The sequence below is a fragment of the Stegodyphus dumicola genome, chromosome 8 (genome assembly GCF_044657685.1).
Source record: "Stegodyphus dumicola isolate Sdum_Otavi_A_Nest chromosome 8, ASM4465768v1".
In the NCBI taxonomy this organism is placed as follows: Eukaryota; Metazoa; Arthropoda; class Arachnida; order Araneae; family Eresidae; genus Stegodyphus; species Stegodyphus dumicola.
The window spans coordinates 106,932,494-106,954,000 of NC_140775.1; the positions used below are offsets into that span (position 1 = coordinate 106,932,494).

General features: G+C 30.0%; 1 protein-coding gene across 1 annotated transcript in view; it reads right to left on the reverse strand.

Moving 5' to 3' along the window:
* Window positions 1-908: 908 nt before the first annotated feature.
* The window catches only part of LOC118198648 (G-patch domain and KOW motifs-containing protein), a 35,491-nt gene continuing 14,892 nt past the window's right edge, over window positions 909-21,507 (reverse strand). The window contains exons 5-10 of the mRNA XM_035370387.2: window positions 20,688-20,820; window positions 20,362-20,560; window positions 16,692-16,809; window positions 11,732-11,801; window positions 11,216-11,301; window positions 909-1,306 (exon numbers count right to left, since the gene is read on the reverse strand). Coding sequence (XP_035226278.1) covers window positions 1,172-1,306; window positions 11,216-11,301; window positions 11,732-11,801; window positions 16,692-16,809; window positions 20,362-20,560; window positions 20,688-20,820 — 741 coding nt within the window. The 3' untranslated portion in view covers window positions 909-1,171. The remainder of the gene's footprint in view (window positions 1,307-11,215; window positions 11,302-11,731; window positions 11,802-16,691; window positions 16,810-20,361; window positions 20,561-20,687; window positions 20,821-21,507) is intronic.

Below are 21,507 nucleotides of genomic sequence, written 5' to 3' on the forward strand. Positions count from 1 at the left end.
ACATTTCTCACTTTTCATCTTACAAGTACAAAAATACAAAAAACAAAAATCTCATTCCACAGTGTCATAATTGCCAAAAATGGCACCACTCCTCAGAAAACTATTTCCTTATGCCATACTGCGTGAAATGTGCAGAACACAAAACTTCACTCTATCCCCAAAAAGGATTTATCAAAAACTTATTTTGTATAAATTGCAGTAATTTTCACCTGACCTCCTACCGTGGATATTTAAAATTTTCCCAAACCCAGGACAAATAAGCCACATGCACTTAGAAAACTCTTTTCAGTACTCACAAATAAACCTCAGAAACCACTCTCAGCAGACAGACACTAATCTTAATCAACCTAACCAAATACCTAATAACCCTAACCAAAATAACATTCAAACTCCAACAAAAAACTCTACATCAAGATTTCTAGAATTTTTCCAAGTAATCAAAGAACTTGAATCTATTTTTGGCATACAACTTCCCCCCCCCCAAAAAAAAACTTTATAAAACAAAATGAAACGAAAGAAATGTCAAACTATCATGGACAAAATGTACATTATTTTCTTAATATTTGAGGAATTAAACAATTCTAGCAACAAATAATTCTTAAACTACTTCCTTATTACTCTAAAATATCTCACCTACCTTAAATTAATTTCTACTACCAAATTTTTTTCTAACATTCTTAACAATGATTCTCTTACTTAATTAAACTAATTATAATTTAACAGATAAATCCCTCCCTCCCCTTTACTTTCGACTATCCTTCTAAATACTGACACAATTATACCTCAATGTGCAATCTAAATATTTTTTCCCTTCCCAAGAAAAGAACAATTTGTTTATAATATTTTATTCCCCCCCCCCCAAAAAAAATTACTACTGTTTAAAATGTAAAGAAACAATTCAACAAACATTAAAATAAACAAAAAATTTATTTTACAAAATATTACAATTAAAATATTGTATGCTATATCCAAGGCATTTTACACAATTATTCTTCAGAAAAGAGCTTTTGGAAACATGAGTAATGGTTTTACAGATGTCTTGGTAGTAAACAGAGTTATATGTATCACAGCTTTGTATTTAACTAAGTGAAAAATAACTTCTCAACAAGTAGAGGCCTTAGATATTGTATACACAGTTTCGTCTCTGCGGAAACCCCATTCTAAAATTTGTTTAATCGAATTGGGAAATATCACCTACATATTCACATATTGAATCATATTCTATTCTTAATGCCTGGTTGCGGTCTGAAAGGAACTGAACAGTAGCAATGCATTTTGATTTGTCCTTTTTTAAGATAGAACATAACTGAAAATATAAAAAAAAGTTTAATTAAAAACAACCATTAATTAATAAATATTATTAAAATTAAAATTTATTATGAAAAATAATACAACACACTAAAAATATGTAACATATGAGAACAATCATAACATACAATTATCAATCAAACAAATTGGTAAAATCAATGATTTCACTGCCCTCAAAATACTTTCATGGGGTAAAATTTCACGTGGGGTGAAGGGGCATCAGTCATCAAACTGAAAACAAAAGGCAATTAAATTAAGGGCGAAACATTTTAATAATAATTTTATTTTATTTCAGATTCAGATGAATACAAAATTTGAAATGAAAATGGATGTTCACTAAATGCATACATAATCATGTTGTGCATTTTGGTCATTTAATAACTTGAAAACTCAGTTTTGCAGAATGCATGAAAAGTAACTTAATATCCATTCATATTTTTTTAAACTTGCAACTGCAACCTTGAAACTATCTTCATCACATTTTTTCTGCACTATTTATTTTAATGATATTTGCCCTATACTGAAATCACACAGTTGCTTACTCTTTATTTAATGGTATTCTTTTCCTTCAGATCTATTGATATATGGTAGGGACACTTCACAATAACTGGAATCACACCATTGCACACAAGCATTTTTAATTATACAAGAAATTGGTAGGCCTCGGTAGCTTAGTACTTCCTATATCTATCTGTCAAATGGCATCAGTCTAAGTATAGCAATTTATTCTTGACAGCATTCTTTCTCATAGCATCTCGTGATTCTTCGGATATGTGATGGTGAAGAACAAAAAGTGCAGGTGAAATCGGAAAGAAATTAAGGAAAACTGCATCTAAGACCACTGTTATCCTTGGAAAACTTTGCCTTGGATGCTTTTGAGTAAATTAAAAGTACAGTCAAAAGTCGTTAATCTGTACCTCAAAGCTACAAACTTTCTGCACATGCCTCAACGCATAATGCGTTCACGCATGCGAATAGGCATTTACACTTGCATGTAATACTCTTACGCATGCACATAATACGTTTACGCATGCACGTTTAATGTATAACGGATGGTATAAGCTAAGCTAAAATTATCTAATTATCTATTTCAGTTAATGCTGCAGATTGCGTTGTCCTTAATCTTCGGATTGGATCCGGCTTATTATTTTTTGCAGAATGTTAGAGCAATTTTATAAAAGTAAGCTTGAACTTTTGATTATGTCAAATAGAATTTCCGATATATATTTAATAATATGTAAAGGATCTACAAAGCGAAAGTATGTTTCGATGTCCATCAAAGAAAAAGTGGAATTGCTGGCGGGGGGGAACGTCGTGGCGCGCAACGAACTGGAAGTTGATCTGTCAGCACTATCCTTATCTTCAGGGCAGATGTTTTTATTTTATTCAGCTTATTAATTCCTTACTAAATGTAGTATTTCATCTCAATGTATTCCGTCTTTGATATGATTTAAATCAAATTCCTCATGATTATAAATATCCCGAGTACACATCAAATAGTTTTCTGGTAGCAATTTTCTAATTTCGACTATGCATAATGTATGCTTTACGCATGCGCGTGTTGAAAGAAATGTTTAATAAAGTAAACAAATAAATATTAAGCTTTTTTTTTTTGTAAATTTTGATACCCTTTAGACCATAATTGCTCTTTATTTCATAAATTACAGTTTCATATTTTTAATTTTATAATTTCTGCATGCCATCTTAAACTGATGATCTATATTCCAGAATTGCTGAAGTCCCGACAAATATGCCGACATTATGCCGGACGAGTCTGGATTAAAGACTTTTGACTGTATATGAATGATTTTGAAGAGTAAATAAAAAGTATAGCCCTGTTACGAGGCGTATTCGGAAACTAAGTACCGTTTTGAAAAAAAAAAAAAAAAAAAAAAGTAAAACAATTTTTTTGAATCCAATTTTATTTTTACATGAAAATACATGTCTTGAACTATTTTTCAACATAGTTTCCACCAACGATCAAACACTTGTCATAGCGTGTGACCAGTTTTTGTGTACCATCATCAAAGAAACTTTCCGCCAGTTTCGATAACCATGACTCCACAGCATTTTTCGTGTCATCGTCAGATCCAAAGTGCTTGCCACCATGCTCGCGCTTCATGTGCAGGAACAAGTGATAGTCGGACGGCGCCAAGTCCGGGCTGTATGGCGGGTGATCGAACTGCTCCCAATGAAACTGTCGAATTAACGATTGAGTGACACCAGCAGTATGGGGCCGAGCATTGTCATGGAGCAACACAGTTCCTTTACTGAGCATTCCTCTTCGTTTGTTTTGAATGGCACGCCTTAGTTTTGTTAAAGTCTCACAATATCGTGCCGCATTAATGGTTTCACCTCTGGGAAGAAATTCAGTAAGCAAAACGCCTTTCCTATCCCAGAAGACAGTGCACATGATTTTTTGTGATGACATTGTCACTTTGAACTTTTGTTTTTTCGGAGAATGAGTGTGTCTCCACTCCATCGATTGTTGTTTCGATTCTGGTGTGAAATGACACACCCAAGTTTCATCACCTGTCACAATTTGGTTTAAAAAGTTTTCTCTCTCATCACTGTACCGCGTGAGAAATGTCAGGGCACTACCAAGTCGCTTTGTTTTGTGAACATCAGGGAGCATTTTTGAAACCCATCGGGAACACAGTTTGCGATAATTCAAGTGGCCAGACACAATTTCGAACAAAACAGTATGTGAAATTTGTGGAAATGCCTCTGAAAGAGTTGTCATTGTGAAGCGTCTGTTCTCATGAATTGCTTCATCAACTTTTCTTACCAAATCATCGGTGACAACAGAAGGCCAACCACTCCGAGCCTCGGCATGGATATTTGTTCGACCTGCATTAAACATTCTTAAACACTTTCTCACCAATTCCATCACTTATCGCGTATTCACCGTAAACTTCCGTCACTTGACGATAAATTTCGGCCGGTTTAACATTCCTCGCGTTCAAAAATTTAATCACAGCACGAATCTCACAGTCAGCGGGAGAACTAATCGTTTTAAACATTTTGAATGTGCACAGCAAACCGAAAACACAACATAGAGCAACCAAAATAGCGACAATTGAAAGTCGGTGAACAAGAAAGACTAATGCGCATTTGCGGAACGCCTACCACAGCGCTGCGATGGCGCTAGAATGAAACGGTACTTAGTTTCCGAATACGCTACGTAGATAAGACTGCTACAACTTACAACATTCAATGGTGGACAGGAATGAGGAAAAAATTGGAAAAAGTATGATTATTAAAGAGCATCAGAAAAACCACCGACCAGATTTTTGCAGAAGCTCTGCTCAAATTATAATTGTCAGGGAAGAGAACAATAATGTAGTTCTATTTTACTCACAGAACTGTCATTCATTCATTTCCATGGGTAAAGAAAGCTCTCAAAATATAATTTAGTGAAAATAAAAAAAATAATACAAAGAAATTTAGTGGTGTAGGTAAAGTGCAAGAAAATAAGTTGAACTATTATTCTCTGGAGTTCCAGAACTGTTTCTAGTCTTCTAGTAATAGGCAAAATGCTGGGACAATGTATTGATGTTGGAGAATGCTTTGAAAGAGACTAAAATATATAAGTGTATCACATAGTACACTGCTTAAAAAGAACTCTGGTTCCTTTTTAACTAGTCCTCACAGGTATGTAACTACAGAGTGAGGCAGAAAAAGCTCCCCAATTTTGGAAGCTAATAAAATCAAAACCAAATAAAATATGAAAATTCTCCGTTTATTTTTTGAAAGAAAATATACTACTATTTTACATCAATATTTTTTTCGGGGTTGTTTTTGTTTTAAATAAAACATCTTTTTGAAGCATCTTGCAGTGGCCTCCATTTATGTACTGATTAAGTCTCTCTTCATAGTTGTCCAAGACATTTGCATCAATTTTGGGTGTAATGGCAACAGATTTCTGTTGTATTGCCTCTTTCAGAGCTGCCAAAATTGGTCAACTACTAGCAAACTTTTTTTCCGTCAAGAACAGGGGCCATGTCGATCTAGAGTGAAGTGGATGTGAAGGGCACACTGGATTGCTATCAGCAACCCACCAATGTGAATAAGCAGCTTTATAAAAGGGAGACGTTCTTTTGTTCAAGCTATGGTCTACTCTAAAATGGCATAAGTAGCAGATTGATGATATACTCTGTATTAATGTACACTGCTCAAAAAAAAAAAAAAAAAAAAAAAAAAAAAAAGTCAGTCCTATATCTCCCATTTTACTGGGACGATTGACAAAATTCAAATTGCGTTCTTCATGTCTCGAAAGCGCGACTTAGGATATATATTAGATTTATATATAGCACTATTCTAACATAGGTATTTTGACACAAAATCGGACTTTTTTTGAAACAACATACTAATTTTTTTACATATTTCGATTCTACGACTCAAATTAAGCCTAAATATGAAATTTTGTAAAATTTAGAGCGAAATTTATGGAGAAATTCACAAATTTATGTTGGCACTTTTTTTTCAGTTTGCACCAAGAATAGTTCACTTGGCGAACTTCTTAATATATGGCAACCTAGTTTCCTTTCCTGAAAGAGGAAAAAAAGTCACCATCGTTCCTTTTTTCCAAATGATAATCTTTATATTATATTTTTAAATATACTATTATTTTAAGTAACATTTTGTTTTTCGAATTTCATTTTAATTGTTTAAGTTGCATGTTTTTTTCGAATAACTGTTTTAAAAATTTCTATTTACCTATTCGAACTGCGTAAATAAAGGTGCAGGGTTTATTTTTTTTCAAATAGTTTTCTTTATGTATACTTTTTGTCATAGTTATTATATTAGGTAATTTTTAAATTTTTATACTTTTATTTTAATTGTTTGTGTTGCATTGTCTCTTCAGACAATTGTTTTAAAATTTTCTATTTATTCCTTCGAATTGAGCATTTTAAATATATTTATTAATATAAATTTTCCAGAATTTGATTTTATTTATTTCAATTGCGTTTCTTTCGGAAGAATACTTTGCAACCCAAACTACGATGCGTTTGAAAACTGCATATATTAAAATAGAAAATACAGTAAAGCACAGTTAACATGCCTTTCAATGTTCTGTTCAGAAAAGATATATATAAATAAGAGAGATGTATAACTGACATTTAAACTTGGGATGACTTGCATACACTGCTTTAAACAGTTTTATCATTGTGCCCATTGCTTTACACAATTTTATCCTACATTTTGTTTCTTAAAATGTTATTCATATTTTAGTCAAATATTTTATTTTTGAAATCACAAGAATCAAATATCATAAGATTAAATGGTTTTAAATTTAAAAAAAATGCTAATACTAAATTTTACGCAAAAATTTATTTTTTCTTCTCTTTTTCTTCAGGCATTCTACTTTATTATGTTATATGTATACCATGCGTAAATGTTTCGCTTTTATGGAAAAATAAAGAATCGAAGCAAATATACTTAGTATAATGGACCAAAACTGAAAAAATTTCCCCTCCCTCCGAAAATAAAATATTGAAATTTCGACCTTGAATTTATTGGGTTATCAAAATATTTAATTTGACGTATCTTCTAAGTCCTAGTTCCGACAACAATTCCGAATTATTTAAGCTGAAGTAAAAGATTTAGTATAGATTCACTGCATGTGAATAAAGTAATCAGAGTGTAATAAAATAGATTATAGAATTTATACTTATGCAAATTTTTGTCTGACTGCCCAATATGTAATGGAAGAGAAGGTTTGTAGAGATCTGTTTTTGACATGCCTCTAAAAGTAGATGCCATATTCCTTTCGTCTCTTCAATGTCAAAAAACTTTCCTTTGAGAGGCAACTTTAGTTTTTGGGAAAGAAAAAAAAAATCACAAGAAGACAAATTTGAAGAACATGCAGGACGACTGAGTACACATACTCATTTTCGGAACACAAGCGGTTCTCCGACTGGTTATTGAATAATGAAAAGATGCATTGTGATGCAATACAAAACATTTGGAATACGTTTTCTGGCTGAAAACGTAAGATTAAAAGTCATCTGCTTAATTAACAGCCATTTACAACTCAATCTACTTGGGAAATTGCAGAATCGTTTTGATCCTGAACTTGTAAGACAAACCTAATAACACTGGATTTAAACACTTCTTTAATCTTCCAAGAACGTTCCTTCTTTAGTTCATATTTCAAGAATATTAAGTGAATACGATTATTGCAAAAGAAATTGAATATTCATTTGCACTACGGCTTGGTAATTTACTAACGAGTTAACAAAACTTAAATTCTGCTTTTTGTGTCTAAGAATACAATATTTTAAATATTTACAAATAAAATATTAAATTGGAGCCTCATCAGTTGCCTAGCATTTGAAGATTGTTAAATACTAATTGTTTGTTGCGAAGTCTAACCCAGGCTGCATGGTTGGTTTTCATAGTTTTCTAGGTTCTCTTTACAAAGGTTCTCTATGAAAGCATCTTAATCAAATAGCTCCCATGTTCTTTCTATGTTCAAATAACCAACTAACTTAGTTTAAGCGCGATTTCCAAGTGAAGTTACTAGCAAAACCCAAATACTCATTAAAAATCATGTTGCTTGCCAATCAGGAGTAACCTGAAAGATACGGCACCAATATTTGAATTGTTGTTTCGGTACGCTGTTTCTAAACTTAGATGGTCATTCCTTAATTAAATAGCCCACCAGCGGCCGAGTGGTAAAGATGCTGAACACTGGTAGTTCAGTCCGAGGTTCGAATCCCGCGAATGGGCTGGTCGCATGGGCGTTTTCGTGGTTTTCCCCCATGTGTAACGTGTATGCGAGACAGTTTCCTTTAGAAAGTCCTCCACGAAGGCATCCCTCCCTTTAGGCAGATAGCACTCGTGTGCTTTGCCATAATTAAATAATCCAATCCAATCCAATCCTTAATTAAATATAATTGATTTGTAAATTCTACTAGAACTGACGGTAAGAATTGAAGTGAAAATAAATAATATGGAGTGCAATCTTGATTAATATAAAATTTAAAATATTTGCATAGAAAAATGTTTGCATTCAGACATAATTTTTTTTGAAATACTTGCAATTACTTTATAAGAAGGATTTATTAATAATCGTATTAATTACTTATTATATTACTGACGATTAGAATTCAGTTCTTGACAATTACATTGTAAATTGGAATTTTAAAGATATAATGTAAATACGCTATGCACAAAAATACATTTTAGGATAAAAAATGAGTTGATGTTTTATGTTTTAAAACTTCTTAAATTCATTTAATAAACATCGTATCCTCGTTGTTAATTGAATCCAGAATGTTGGTGTCGTTTATATAATTATTCTTACTTGTCCACAGAATCTGCTGACTTATCCAGCCATTAAGTAGCTGCAGATCATTTCTACATAAGCATTGAACTTCCATTAATTCAGGCTCTAGAGGGTTGCATGTTTATATCATAATTTGACTTTTATAAAAAATGATTATTCTAAATCTTATGTTTCTATAAAAATATGCTGTGCTTTAAAAATATGGATGATAGTATCAGCCACTTCAAAAGCAACAGTTTGTTTAGAAATAAATTATGCAGTTAATGTCATAAAATTCAAATATACATCAAACGAAAATTCGCAGTTTCAGACAATTCGATTTAAACGAAGTAAAGTAGCAGACGATAAAACGCCGAAGGTAAAAACTTATTCTTACAAAAATTTACTCTTATTTAAGAAAAAAAAAAAAAAAAAAAAAAAAAAGATAGACAGAAATTTAAAAAAAATAGCTTTTCATATAGTATTAATAAATATTTATTATGCATCATTGAGGGAAAAAATGTCATATAATTAATTCTCCGTAAAATTTTACTTGAAATTTAAGGTTAAAAATAGCTGTGGCAATTCACTGTAACAAAAATCCATAGACCACATTTGGCGTTATTATCGCTCAAAAAAAAAGATGCCAAATTTCAAAATGGTAAAATATGTAAATTCATGTATATCTTAGAAAATTTTGAATAAAAAAGTCTAATTTTTTGCAGATATGCTTAAAAATACACCTACTTTGAGATGATGGTAAAACTTTTATAGGTTATAATTCAAATTTTTTTTCAAAAAATTTAAAAAATTATTTAAAAATAGAAATTTAAAAAATAAAACACAAAAAATGGGTAAATTTTATTTGGAATGAACTTAAATTTTGAAATGTGAAAGGAAAAATAATTAAAGTTTAATAAAAAAAAAGAGATACAGTCAAAAGTCGTTAATTCGGACACCCATAATCCGGACCTCAAAGCTACAAACTTTCTGCGCATGCGTCGCGTTCACGAATGCGCACAGGCGTTTTACGAGAGCGCATAAGACCCTTACAGCTGCGAATATGTTTGTGCGCATGCGCGTTTAATGTGTAACGGAGTTATATGCTAAGCTAAAGTTATCTAATTCAGTTAATGTTGCAGATTGCGTTGTTCCTTAATCTTCGAATTGGATACGGCTTATTATTTTTTGCAGACTGTTAGAGCAATTTTATAAAAGTAAGGTTGAACTTTCGATTATATCAAATAGAATTTCCGATATATATTTACTACAAAGCGAAAGTATGTTTTGAAATCCGAAATCTGTTTATCAATTTCACGCTGCTCTGCCGCAGAGGGGGGGGGGCAGAAACGTCATTATTAGATTATGATAGATTAGAAAGATTATGTCAAATAGAATTTCCAATATATATTTACTAATATGTAATTTGTATCTACAAAGCGAAAGTATGTTTTGAAATCCGAAATCTGTTTATCAATTTCACACTGCGGATTGGAAGTTGATCTGTCAGCACTATCCTTATCTTCAGAGCAGATGTTTTTATTTTATTTGGTTTATAATTCCGTACTAAGTGTAGTATTTCATCTCCATATACTCCGGCTTTGATATGATTTAAATCAAGTTCCTCCTCATTATAATTCGCTTCGGATAGTGAAGAAGGTGACCCAGAGGTTATTGAAAACGAAAACATTTCGATTGACAAATTAGTCGGTATTCTCAACACAGCAACTATAGGACTTAAACAGCGGAACTTTGTAACTAAACAAGAAATTATGTCTGTTTAATAGAATTAAAGAGAAAGTATTATCACATGAAACGAAGCAACTTACATTGAAGGAAATGTTTAATAAAGTAAACAAATAAATATTAAGCTTTTTCTTTTTGTAAATTTTGATACCCTTTAGATCATAATTGTTCTTTATTTCATAAATTACGGTTTCATATTTTTAATTTTGTAATTTCTGCATGCCATCTTACCAGATTTAAACTGATGATCTATAATCCGGAAAAATCGATAATCCGGAATCGCCGAAGTCACGACGAGTCCGGATTAACGACTTTTGACTGTATTAATAAATATTTACCAAATTCAATTAACATTGAGGAGCTAAAAGTTTGAGAGCTAATATTTTAAAAACTACTCGTACGATGTTTACAAAATTTGGTATTCTGACATAATTTGAGTCGTAGAATCGAAATATGGAAAAAAATTGGTATGTTATTTCAGAAAAAGTCCGATTTTGTGTCAAAATCCTATGTTAGAATAGTGCTATATATAAATCTAATATATATCCTAAGTCGCGCTTTCGAGACATGAAGAACACAATTTGAATTTTGTGAATCACCCCAGTAGAACGGGAGATATAGCACTGTCCCCCTTTTTTTTTTTTTGGAGCAGTGTACTTCCTCCTTCCATCATAGAGTTCCTTCGGCTGCACTCCGTATTTAGTTAATTTTAGCAGAATGCAAAAGTAGTTTAGTCATGTTTAGAAAACCTACAATATTTCTTCTAAATTAACATTTAAATAAATTAATATTGTAGAAAATGTATGACTATAACTAATTTAGGTTTCAAGAGGAACTGTAAAACTATAACAGATTAAAATAATAATTTGAAGGATGAAGAATACTTACTTCACCACTGTGTTCACCTTTAACTATCATCACATAATCAGATTCGTTTCTTGGAATAACTGTTTCTAACATTGAAGGTGAAATATCTAAGGAGAGGGAGAAAACTTGAGAAAGAGACCAATTTTAACGAATTATAGTTGAGTGAAAATGAATACCGTCAATTTAAATAACAATGAGGTGTTTGAAAATCAAAATGAGTTATAAAAAGTTATTTCATATAATTTTGGTTACTAGAAGTAAACTTTATATATTTCGTAATTTGAGTGCTTATAAAAGAATATTAGTCACTCCTCTGGTGGGGAAGAGAAATCACTTGTGGACCCAGTCCACAGAACATTTAGTAATAAAACAGGTTAAAAGAGAAGATAATAAATAATATCATATATAAATAATATAATAGACTAAAAAAGCAAATAGCAAGTTTTATGGACTATTAAAGAAATATACTCGAATGAAATACATATGTTAAGATAGAACAAAAAAACCTTGATACGGTTATAAATTTGTAATTCTTACCATCTAAGCATTTACCATCATCTGTTTTACAAATGCATCTTCGTGGAGAAAGTACATCAACAACAACTAACTGAAAGGAAGAATATAAAGAATACATTATCAGATCAAAATACAATCAATGAAGTCTTAATCTTAGAAACAAATTTAATTTAAAGCTAAATAATTCAAATTTATTAAAGCAACATAGTACTTTTTAAAAAATTTCACTGCAAATAACTCGCCCCTCTAGAGCACTAATTTTAGACTTTCATATTTTGTATAAAAATATATATTATATGAAAGCAATAAGTAAATAAATTATTACACATGCAATAAATAACTCAAGTATGGGTAATTCTACTATGGTTAGGTTATTTGGACAAGGCAAAACATTCAAGGGCTAACTGCCTATGAAAAGGGATACTTATGTGGAGGACGTTTTATTTGAAACTGATTTGCATTCATGATATACATGGGGAAATCCATGAAAAACACTTATGCAACCAGCCTTTGAACATGAGTTGAACTCCCAATATTCAGCAGCCTTAACCACTTGGGCCTCTTGAGGCCAATTTGTTTAACAAATGATCAGTATTTAAAATAAAAATCAACAACATATGTACACTGCGGGAAAAAAAAGGGTGCGACAGTTCTATGTTTCCAATTCTACTGGGCCGATTGACAAAATTCAAATTGCATTTTTCATGTCTCGAAAGTGCAATTTAGGATATTATTAGATTTATATATAGTACTATTCCAACATAGGTATTTTGACACAAAATCTGACTTTTTCTGAAACAACATACCAATTTTTTTACATATTTCGATTCTACGACTCAAATTATGCCTATATATTAAATTTTGTAAAATTTGGTGTGAAATTTACGGAGAAAATCAAAAATTTATCTTGCTGATTTTTTTCAATTTATACCTAGAACTACTTAATATATGGCAACCTATTTTCCTTTCCCTTTTTACATTGTGCGTGAGCGGAAAGAAGTCACATCCTTCTTTCTTTCAAATAATGTTCTTTATATTATATTTTTATGTTATTATTTTAAATATGTTTTTTTTTTCTTTTTTGAATTTCATTTTAATTGTTTAAGTTGTATGGTTTCTTTCAAATTTGAACTGTGTAGTTTACATTAAAGGTGCATCGTTTATTATTTTTTTCAAATAGTTTTTTTTATACTATATTTTTTACAATCTAATTTTAATTTTTTTTTGTTGCATTGTCTCTTCAGATAATTGCTTTAAAATTTTCTATTCATTTATTTGAGCTGTGCATTTTAAATATATTTATTAATATAAATTTTCCAGAATTTGATTTTATTTATTTGCATTGCATTTCTTTTGGAAAAATAGTGACCCAGACTATGATGTGTTTGAAAACTGCATATATTAAAAGGGAAAATACAGTAAAGCACAGTTAACAGGCATTTCAATGTTCCACTTAGAAAAGATATATATCTGACATTTTAATTTAGGATAACTTGCATACACTGCTTTAAACAGTTTTATCATTGTGCCCATTACTTTACACAATTTTACCATCTTATATTTATTTTTTCAAAATGTTATTCATATTTTATTTAAATATTTTACTTTTGAAATCGCAAGAATCAAACATCATAAAATTTAAAAAACTTAAATTTTAAAAAAATACTAAATTTTATGCAGAAATTCATTTTTTTCCCTTAATAGCTTGCTTTTTTTTTCAGGCATTCTGCAATTATATTAAAAAGCATTCAACTTTTCGAAACATCTTGGTCTTTCCGAAATTAATTTTAAATAAATTTATCGCCTTCCATTTCAAAAGGGCCCCTGGTTGCATGGCCGCTTTCATTATTTTTCTCACGTGGAACGTGTATACACTGCGCTTTTTTATATTTTTTTTAAAAAAATAATTTGTATAATGTCTTTTAAGTTAAAGGTGCTTTTCCCTCTTAACTACTGCTAGTTTCAGTGTTAGCTGGTGTTATCAGATCACCTAATTCTTTATTTCTTCATTAATTGTTTTGACTTCTTGTTCTGCACCCAAAAATTCTTAGCTGCCAACTGCTTTTGCAGTTTGTATGATTTCTTTGGCTTAATTTTCAATAGACGGAAATCCTTTGAAATTTCTGGGCACAGCTAACGTCAGAAAGTATTCAATGTTCTCTTGTAAAGAATGTGTTGCTAGAGCAATGCAGGCAAAGCTCTGTAGATGATCACTTCTCTGAAGATACATCTGATCACCTACAAATGAAATTCTAGCACTGGGCAAATTAAAGCTATGCAATTAAGGTAACAACTATGAGGAAATTGCATTCCACAAATTTGCAACCGGCATTGATTTACTGTATTTAATAATAAAGATTACTATATCTCAAATTAAGGATTAAAAAAGTGTCAATTAAAAGTTTAAAGTTCAAAAATAGAATTTCATTTTTCACTAACTCAAATCAACTGTTGAGGAAAATCATTTGCATAGCAGCATGTAATGTGGAAATAAAACAAATTTCTTGAATGTCATGATGTAACCAGGTTTCCCACTGGTTCTTTTATCCCACCAGTTATCAGGACTAGGGGTACATAGGGGCGAATTATAAGCAGTGAACAGTTTTATCCCTCTTTCCAGAAACTGCTTCACTACAAAATTCAAGGATAGTAACAATATAGAAAAAATCACTTTGATTAAGAAATATAAATGGTATGTGTGCACGGGGAAAAAATATTAATTTTTATCTGTTTATTTTTAACTGGATGAATATACTTTTGATGAAAATAAGTGAAGTTGCAATCAAATTTGGCAGTTTTTGGAGTATGAAAATCTCACAGAATAGAGATTCAACTGACAAAAGCTTTAAAAACAATAAAGTAAAAAACTTTATATTTCAAATGTATGCCAATGTAGAGGACAAAGGTTTCTGCCGTATCATGACTATGTATTTCTGTCAGAAAATAAATAATCCAGTGAAGAAATGCTGAAGATTTTGGGCACAGCAATGAATTTAAAACCAAGGATGAATGATGTGAAAACTTCCAAAACAAACATAGCATTATTCTTAGGAAGGTCTAGGATGAAATTGTATCTGTACCTTTATGTATAAACAGTGTATTAAGAAGCACTTTTCTTAATTTAAGAGATAATAGGTATTTTCATTATTAACAAAACAGGACTCTTCCCTCAATGTTTACCCATAACAGCAGTAACATTCAAACAGAAAATGAACTGAGAAGTTATATAATATAAACTACATGTGATGACACTATTAGTAATAATCAAAATGGAAATAAAAAATATTGACTACTTGCTAAAGATCATTCCATGAAGCTCAGGGAAAGGAATGAACAAATCTATTTGTCTGAAGAAAAAGATATTAAAAATCAAAACAGAAGAGAAGCAAGCTAAAGTTAAACATAAAATTAGCTGATCAACAACCTTGTATTTGGTCTTGATTTAGTCAAAAACGTAATCAAAATCGAGTGCAAATAGGCCAGAGAGCAAAGAAATCTGAAAAACTTAATTTTATTGACAAAAATAATTCCTTTTTTTCCTAATAAGCACAAAGCTTATTCCATACACTCTATTTAAAGGGGGGGGGGAACTATAATTAAAAAATTTTTTACGTTAAAGTGATTAAAGATTAAATCCCAATTTCTCAATACAGAAATCATTTAAAATTTGGAAAGGGAGGAGAATACATTTCCAAACTTTAGGTGACTGCAGACATCATCAATGTTATGGATGCAATAAGAATGACACAGTATGTTTAAATGAATGTTAAAAAGAAAACAATCATAATGATTTCCTAAAACCAGAATTTGATCAAAGGACCTGCAAGAAGAAGAAGAAAAGATAGAGATCACTGGTACGAAGCTTTAAGCGCATGCAAATAATGCAAATATAGTAAACTCGAAATAGTGGTTATGTATCAAGAACAGATTTAATTTAGACATTCTGCTAAAACCATTTTAAGTCATGAATGTTTCATTGGCTATATATAGAATGTTGACAGATGCAAAGATTACACACATGCACACCTTTTCACATATAAAATCCAAGCATTTAAGCAAGCAATTTTTAAAATCTGAGTAAATATATTTTCTCATTTTTATGTCTGCTTAGATTCTAAATAATTCTTTTTTATGTCAGATAGCTTTCCTTCAATTTTAGTATATATTATTACTAAATAAATACATTAAATTTTTTCCTGAATTGAGAATTGAATGTACTAAGATAAAAGATTCAAGAGATTTTCAATACGTAAATACAATTTATTTACTCTGTATAAAATAAGCTAGTCTTTACAGCGAATTTTGGTTTTTCATTGATAGACTGAAATTTAATAAAACTTTCTCCAATTTTAAAAAATAACAATGAATATTCAAATCTTTCCATTGCATGTCTACTCCTTTGTGAATGATTCTACAAAGGTCTTTCATGAAATGCAATACCTGACCATTATGCATAAAACCTTATTTGCTCCATGAAAATAATTTATAACATAATTTTTGAAGCTCTTATGCATTTTAATCTTTAAACATGAAAAAAAAAAAATTAAAGCAGATATTGAAAAGATCTTATGAATCATTTGTTTGTAACATGTTTGTAACACAGCACAACAATAGCATATAATATTCAAAAGTACCTCTTTTCATACAGTTGTATTTCAATAAACTTTATGCAGTTAACATTAAAGTTGTCAGCAAGATTATTTAAAGGGAGGGGGAACAAAAATGTGGGGACTATTATGCAAAAGAAATTACTTGACATAATGTTATGACTTTACTTCATTCACTTTTTATAAAAATAAACTAAAATTCTTAACTGCATAATAGTAGTATTGCCACCATGGTGAGGTTGAAACAATTCTGTCAAATATACAGATCTCATGCAAACCAGTGCTTTACGATAAATTATATTATTTTATCAAACACACTTTTATTTGCACATATTACTCTTAATAAAATAACTAAATTTAAATACTGCACATACCTTTGTATTAAAATATTTTCCTTTCTTGTACTTGTCATTAATAAGACGAACCCTCAATTGAGGTCTAACCCAAGATTTTGTACTTTTATGTTCACTGCCAGATATATAGTTTTCAACACTAGAAATAGAATATAAAACAAGCTATTATGTTAATAGTCTAATAATGAGATTCAAGAGTAACTTTATAGGAATAATCTTCGCTATAAGAATGTATGCATATGAAAAATATTAGATAAGATTCAGATGTACAATATCTAAATTACGAGTTTATTCTAATATGCCATGAAAGCAAAATTATACAGAAGACGCTGATTTCTTTTTTGGAATACCTTTGAATGGATAATTTAATAAGTAATTATAAAATGAAAATGTCCATGTCTAAGAGCATAATTACTCACGTTTTCCTGCAATGCAAAAAAGCAAAATTAAACTATCGACTTGCTTTTTTGGGGAGTATTTTTTTAATGAATAGGTAACCATAAAATGAAAAATGCTATGTTTTATATTTCTATATAGTCTGGATAACATATACAGTACACTTTTTTCACAAATAAAACTTGATATTATCATATAATAATTTTCATATCTTTAACTATTGTAAGTATTAGAATGTATGAACATTTTTAACAAATCAAGTAACAAATAAATATGTTTGAAAAGCATCTGCAGAATAAAAAAATGCCAATGTTTTAAAATTATATGCATAATTCTTCCTTGTTTCTTATTAAATTGCAAATAAAAGAATTTCCCACTTTTTCAACATAAGGTTGCTATATCTAAAAAATCTTTTAATGTACAACTGACTCAAATTTTATGTTTTGCAAAAAATGAAAAAAGTAGTAGAAGGAGGAAAAATAATCAGAAAATCTAGAATTAAATTTACCGTTTCTCAAACATTCAGCTGCTTGAAGTTCTGAAAAACACATTTTATTACTATTTAAGTTTTCAGCTGCATGTAAGTTTAAAGATGAGTAGTAACATTTCCTAAATAAATATAAGAAAGAGCAAGAGGAAAAAAATATATTTTCTTAGAATCAGATTAACCATAGGCAGGTGATTAAATCTTTTGTGTCTGGTACATAGTTACCATAATTTACCTTTAAAACCAATAATAGAGCAGCTTCTAAACACCATAGAACAAGTTTCTCTCCCCAGATCATTGCAGCAAAACTGCAAGTCACACAATTATGAGACTCAGAGGAGAAAATTCTTCTTCCACAGCCTGAGAAAAAGTTTCATCAGAAAATGCAGCAATAAACTGAATTTTAGTCATAGATTCCTCAAAGAGAAAACATGGAAGTCAAAATTTTTACATTAAATACATAAGACACTCACTTTATTGATCAGACTAAGACTACTAATTAATAAAATATTAAAGTATACATATAAATAGGAACTCTTACATCAGAGAGAGAAAGAGATTTATGATTTTTCTGAAATTCTAGCCCATAATTACAATTCCAAAATTCATTGATTGTTCTTCTGGAACATTGTAAATTTTAAGTCAAAATCTATTATATGGCAACAAAACTCACTATAAGATTTAACATAGTCATTATATACATAAATAAATACTGATGATAATTTATTTGAAGAATTTATCATTTTGTACTACTTTATACTAGTACCTAAAATACTTGTATACAAATATTGAAGTGATAAATAATCAACATTATTAGACATGTTCTCTTTAATCAGTCTGTTCACAAGGTGTGTTTTCTATAATTTCCAAGACGCAGGAAAACAACTTAACTTCTCCATTCCCAGTGTATCACATATGAATGCTCCACTATCTCTTTACAGACCCATCATATTAAATATAAAAAGTCACAGATGACAGAATGTGTCATAATTGATATGCTAAAATTAACACATTATTTAAAATCATAAAAGTTCATAAATGTTAGATTCCCTGAAACTTCATGATATAAACTGAGTATTAACCTCAATAAGTAGCATTTACTACTTTATTTCACAAATAAAAAATGCATGATGCTGTCAACATATTATTATTCAAGATGTGTAAATAATTTATACAGAGAATAAGTTTTTTTAAATAAGCATAGCAGTAAGGTATAATATATACTGATCTTTGGAATTTTTGAGTTCTTTGCTTTATTGATGTACACAAATAATTTTAATGAGTAAACAATAGCAATTTTAATAATAATACTGAACATCACTTTGTTTTAAATTGTAAAAACTGGTATTTTCAGTTCAAATACCCCGATAGAAAATGAAATCCTTAAATTAGTCTGGATAACATACTTTGAGTTGAAGTTTTTTTTAAAGTTTTAATAATTAGCTGTGCGATATTAAAGCCTGTCAAATGCCCTTCTAAAGTGGGAACAGAAAGTAAACCACACTTCGTTTCTGAAGACTCTGAATTAAAAAAATAAATAGTTGAATAGTTTTTAAACTGGTACTATTGCTTCCATAGAGAGGCAAAATGGAACTTCATAGAAGCAAAATGGAACTGTTTTAACAACTGAAGACTTATTTTTCATACCCATTTCTTTAACAATTGCAGCCTTTTTCCCCTTGCACACCTGAGTATTTCTTATTAATTTCACTACTGGGAAACATTTTCCTAAATAAAGCCGCACCATTATTTAATGCATTCAGTGCAGGTTGTGCTCCAGTAAAAAGACAGAGAATAGTCATTCTTTATAAATAAAATTTTGGTTCTTTGTTTCCAGAAAAAAATTTAATTTAAAAATTTTTTCTAATACAACTCATGTTGTCCTGGAGTTTTTGTGCCCGCACAAGTTTAAAAACATTGGCTCTTCCACCACGCTAAATTGAAAAAAGACAATGACAAACAATACACATCATAAATGTATTACATTTCTTTCACGAAATAATAAAAGGGAAGTCATCTGCATATGATTTTTGACACTCACTGACTCACTTTTGACTGCATGAATGTTTCTTGCATTGAGAAAAAAACAAGTTTTTAGAGCCATCAAATTTTCAATAATGTGGTCCTCCAACAGAAAACATGGGCACTTGGAAGCCTGAATTTTGAATACCCAATTTGTTTTATTATCTATTTCAAATTTTGTAAAATTTTAATGAATTTGTGATTATCAAACTCAAAGATTTCAAAGCGAGCAATGGCAACACTGTACGGAAAAAAACATTTTTATCTCCAGCGTGTGAGACTGGGTATCAGAAATTCTAAAGATATGCTGCTTTTAAATATTTTGTCATATTGCTGTTGAATTGAATTTTACGTGGCTTAGTGTGAAGAACATTATATTTTATAAAGATAACACATAAAATGTTAAAAAAAACCACCCTTTTGGGTGTAATATAAAATCTGAAACTTTTTGGATTTCCTTTCCCCCCCCTTTTTTTTAAGATTTATCAACGTGGAAATATTTCAATAAACTTATAAAATTGAGTACGCTTATTTGTTTAAATATAAGAAATACATTTCCATGCTATATAACTAATTTGTTATCATATCTGTTACATAACTAATAATTTAAATAGATTAATAAACTTTTTAAAAAAATTAATTTCCTCGTAACAAAATTATAGATATTTTTACCATAAAATATTCTTTCTTTATGACACATAAAATTTTAAAACATACCATCAGTTAAATACAATAAAGAAATGTAAATATATTCACCTATATGTAAATATATATGCAAATTCTTACCCCCTCTCTCTGCTGTGATGTCTTTTCTTTGAACTTTTATGCCTTTCATCTGAATTCTTTTCCTTTGGAAAATCTGATTCAGACTTCCTTTTATCATTTTTCTGGGTACTGTGTTTTCTATCACTATCTCTTGCTTCAGTGTGTTGCTCTTGCTTGACTTTACATTCTTTATCTTTATAATTTTCATATGAGATTCGATCTAATAATTCCAAGCGGGGGTAAAAGAATTAAAGAAATTTTTTTCTGAATCTTTCATACAAAATAATTTGTGCTTATACATTATAATATACTAATAATTCATATAAATACAAATAAAGAAACATTACTTATCACTCGGCTTTCTTTGTCATACTCTTTTTTACTAACAACATTAACAAAGAATTCTGGAAAAGTCTGTATTTTTCCATCACTGCTTAACTTGACAATAACCCTTGCATTTTCTTCATCTAATCCTAAAACCTGAAATAAAGCACATATATTTATGATTTCAGATTCAGATTTGATTTTTGGCAAAAATAAAATCAAACATTACCATGGAATCTATCAGCCACACTTTTAGAAAGTTTGTTTTGTTTCTCACACCTCTTAATTAAGGTCAATTCCTCTGCCCAACAATAAATTAATCAGGTTTAATTATTTCTTCATTTGGATTATTGCAACACAATGCCAGCACATCTAAAATAAAAATATCTCTTGATATTGCTAAATACACTACAAAGTCCGTAATGCGGACTCGCCGATACTTCAGCGATTCCGGATTAGGGGTTTTTCTGGATTATAGATCATCAATTTAAATCTGGTAAGATGGCACACAGAAATTATGCAATAAAAATCTAAAATTATGAAATAAAGAGCAATTATGATGTAAAGAGTATCAAAATTTACAAAAAAAAAAAAAAAAAAAAAAAAAAAAACTTAATATTTATTTGTTTACTTTATTAAACATTTCTTTCAATGTAAGTTGTTTAAATTGCTTCGTTTTTTTGTGATAATACTTTCTCTTTAATGCTATAAACAGACATAATTTCTTGTTCAGTTACAAAGTTCCAGTCCTGTAATTGCTGTGTCGAGAATACTGACTAACTTGTGAATCGAAATTTTTTCGTTTTCAATAACCTCTCTGTCACTTCACTATCGGAAGCGGTA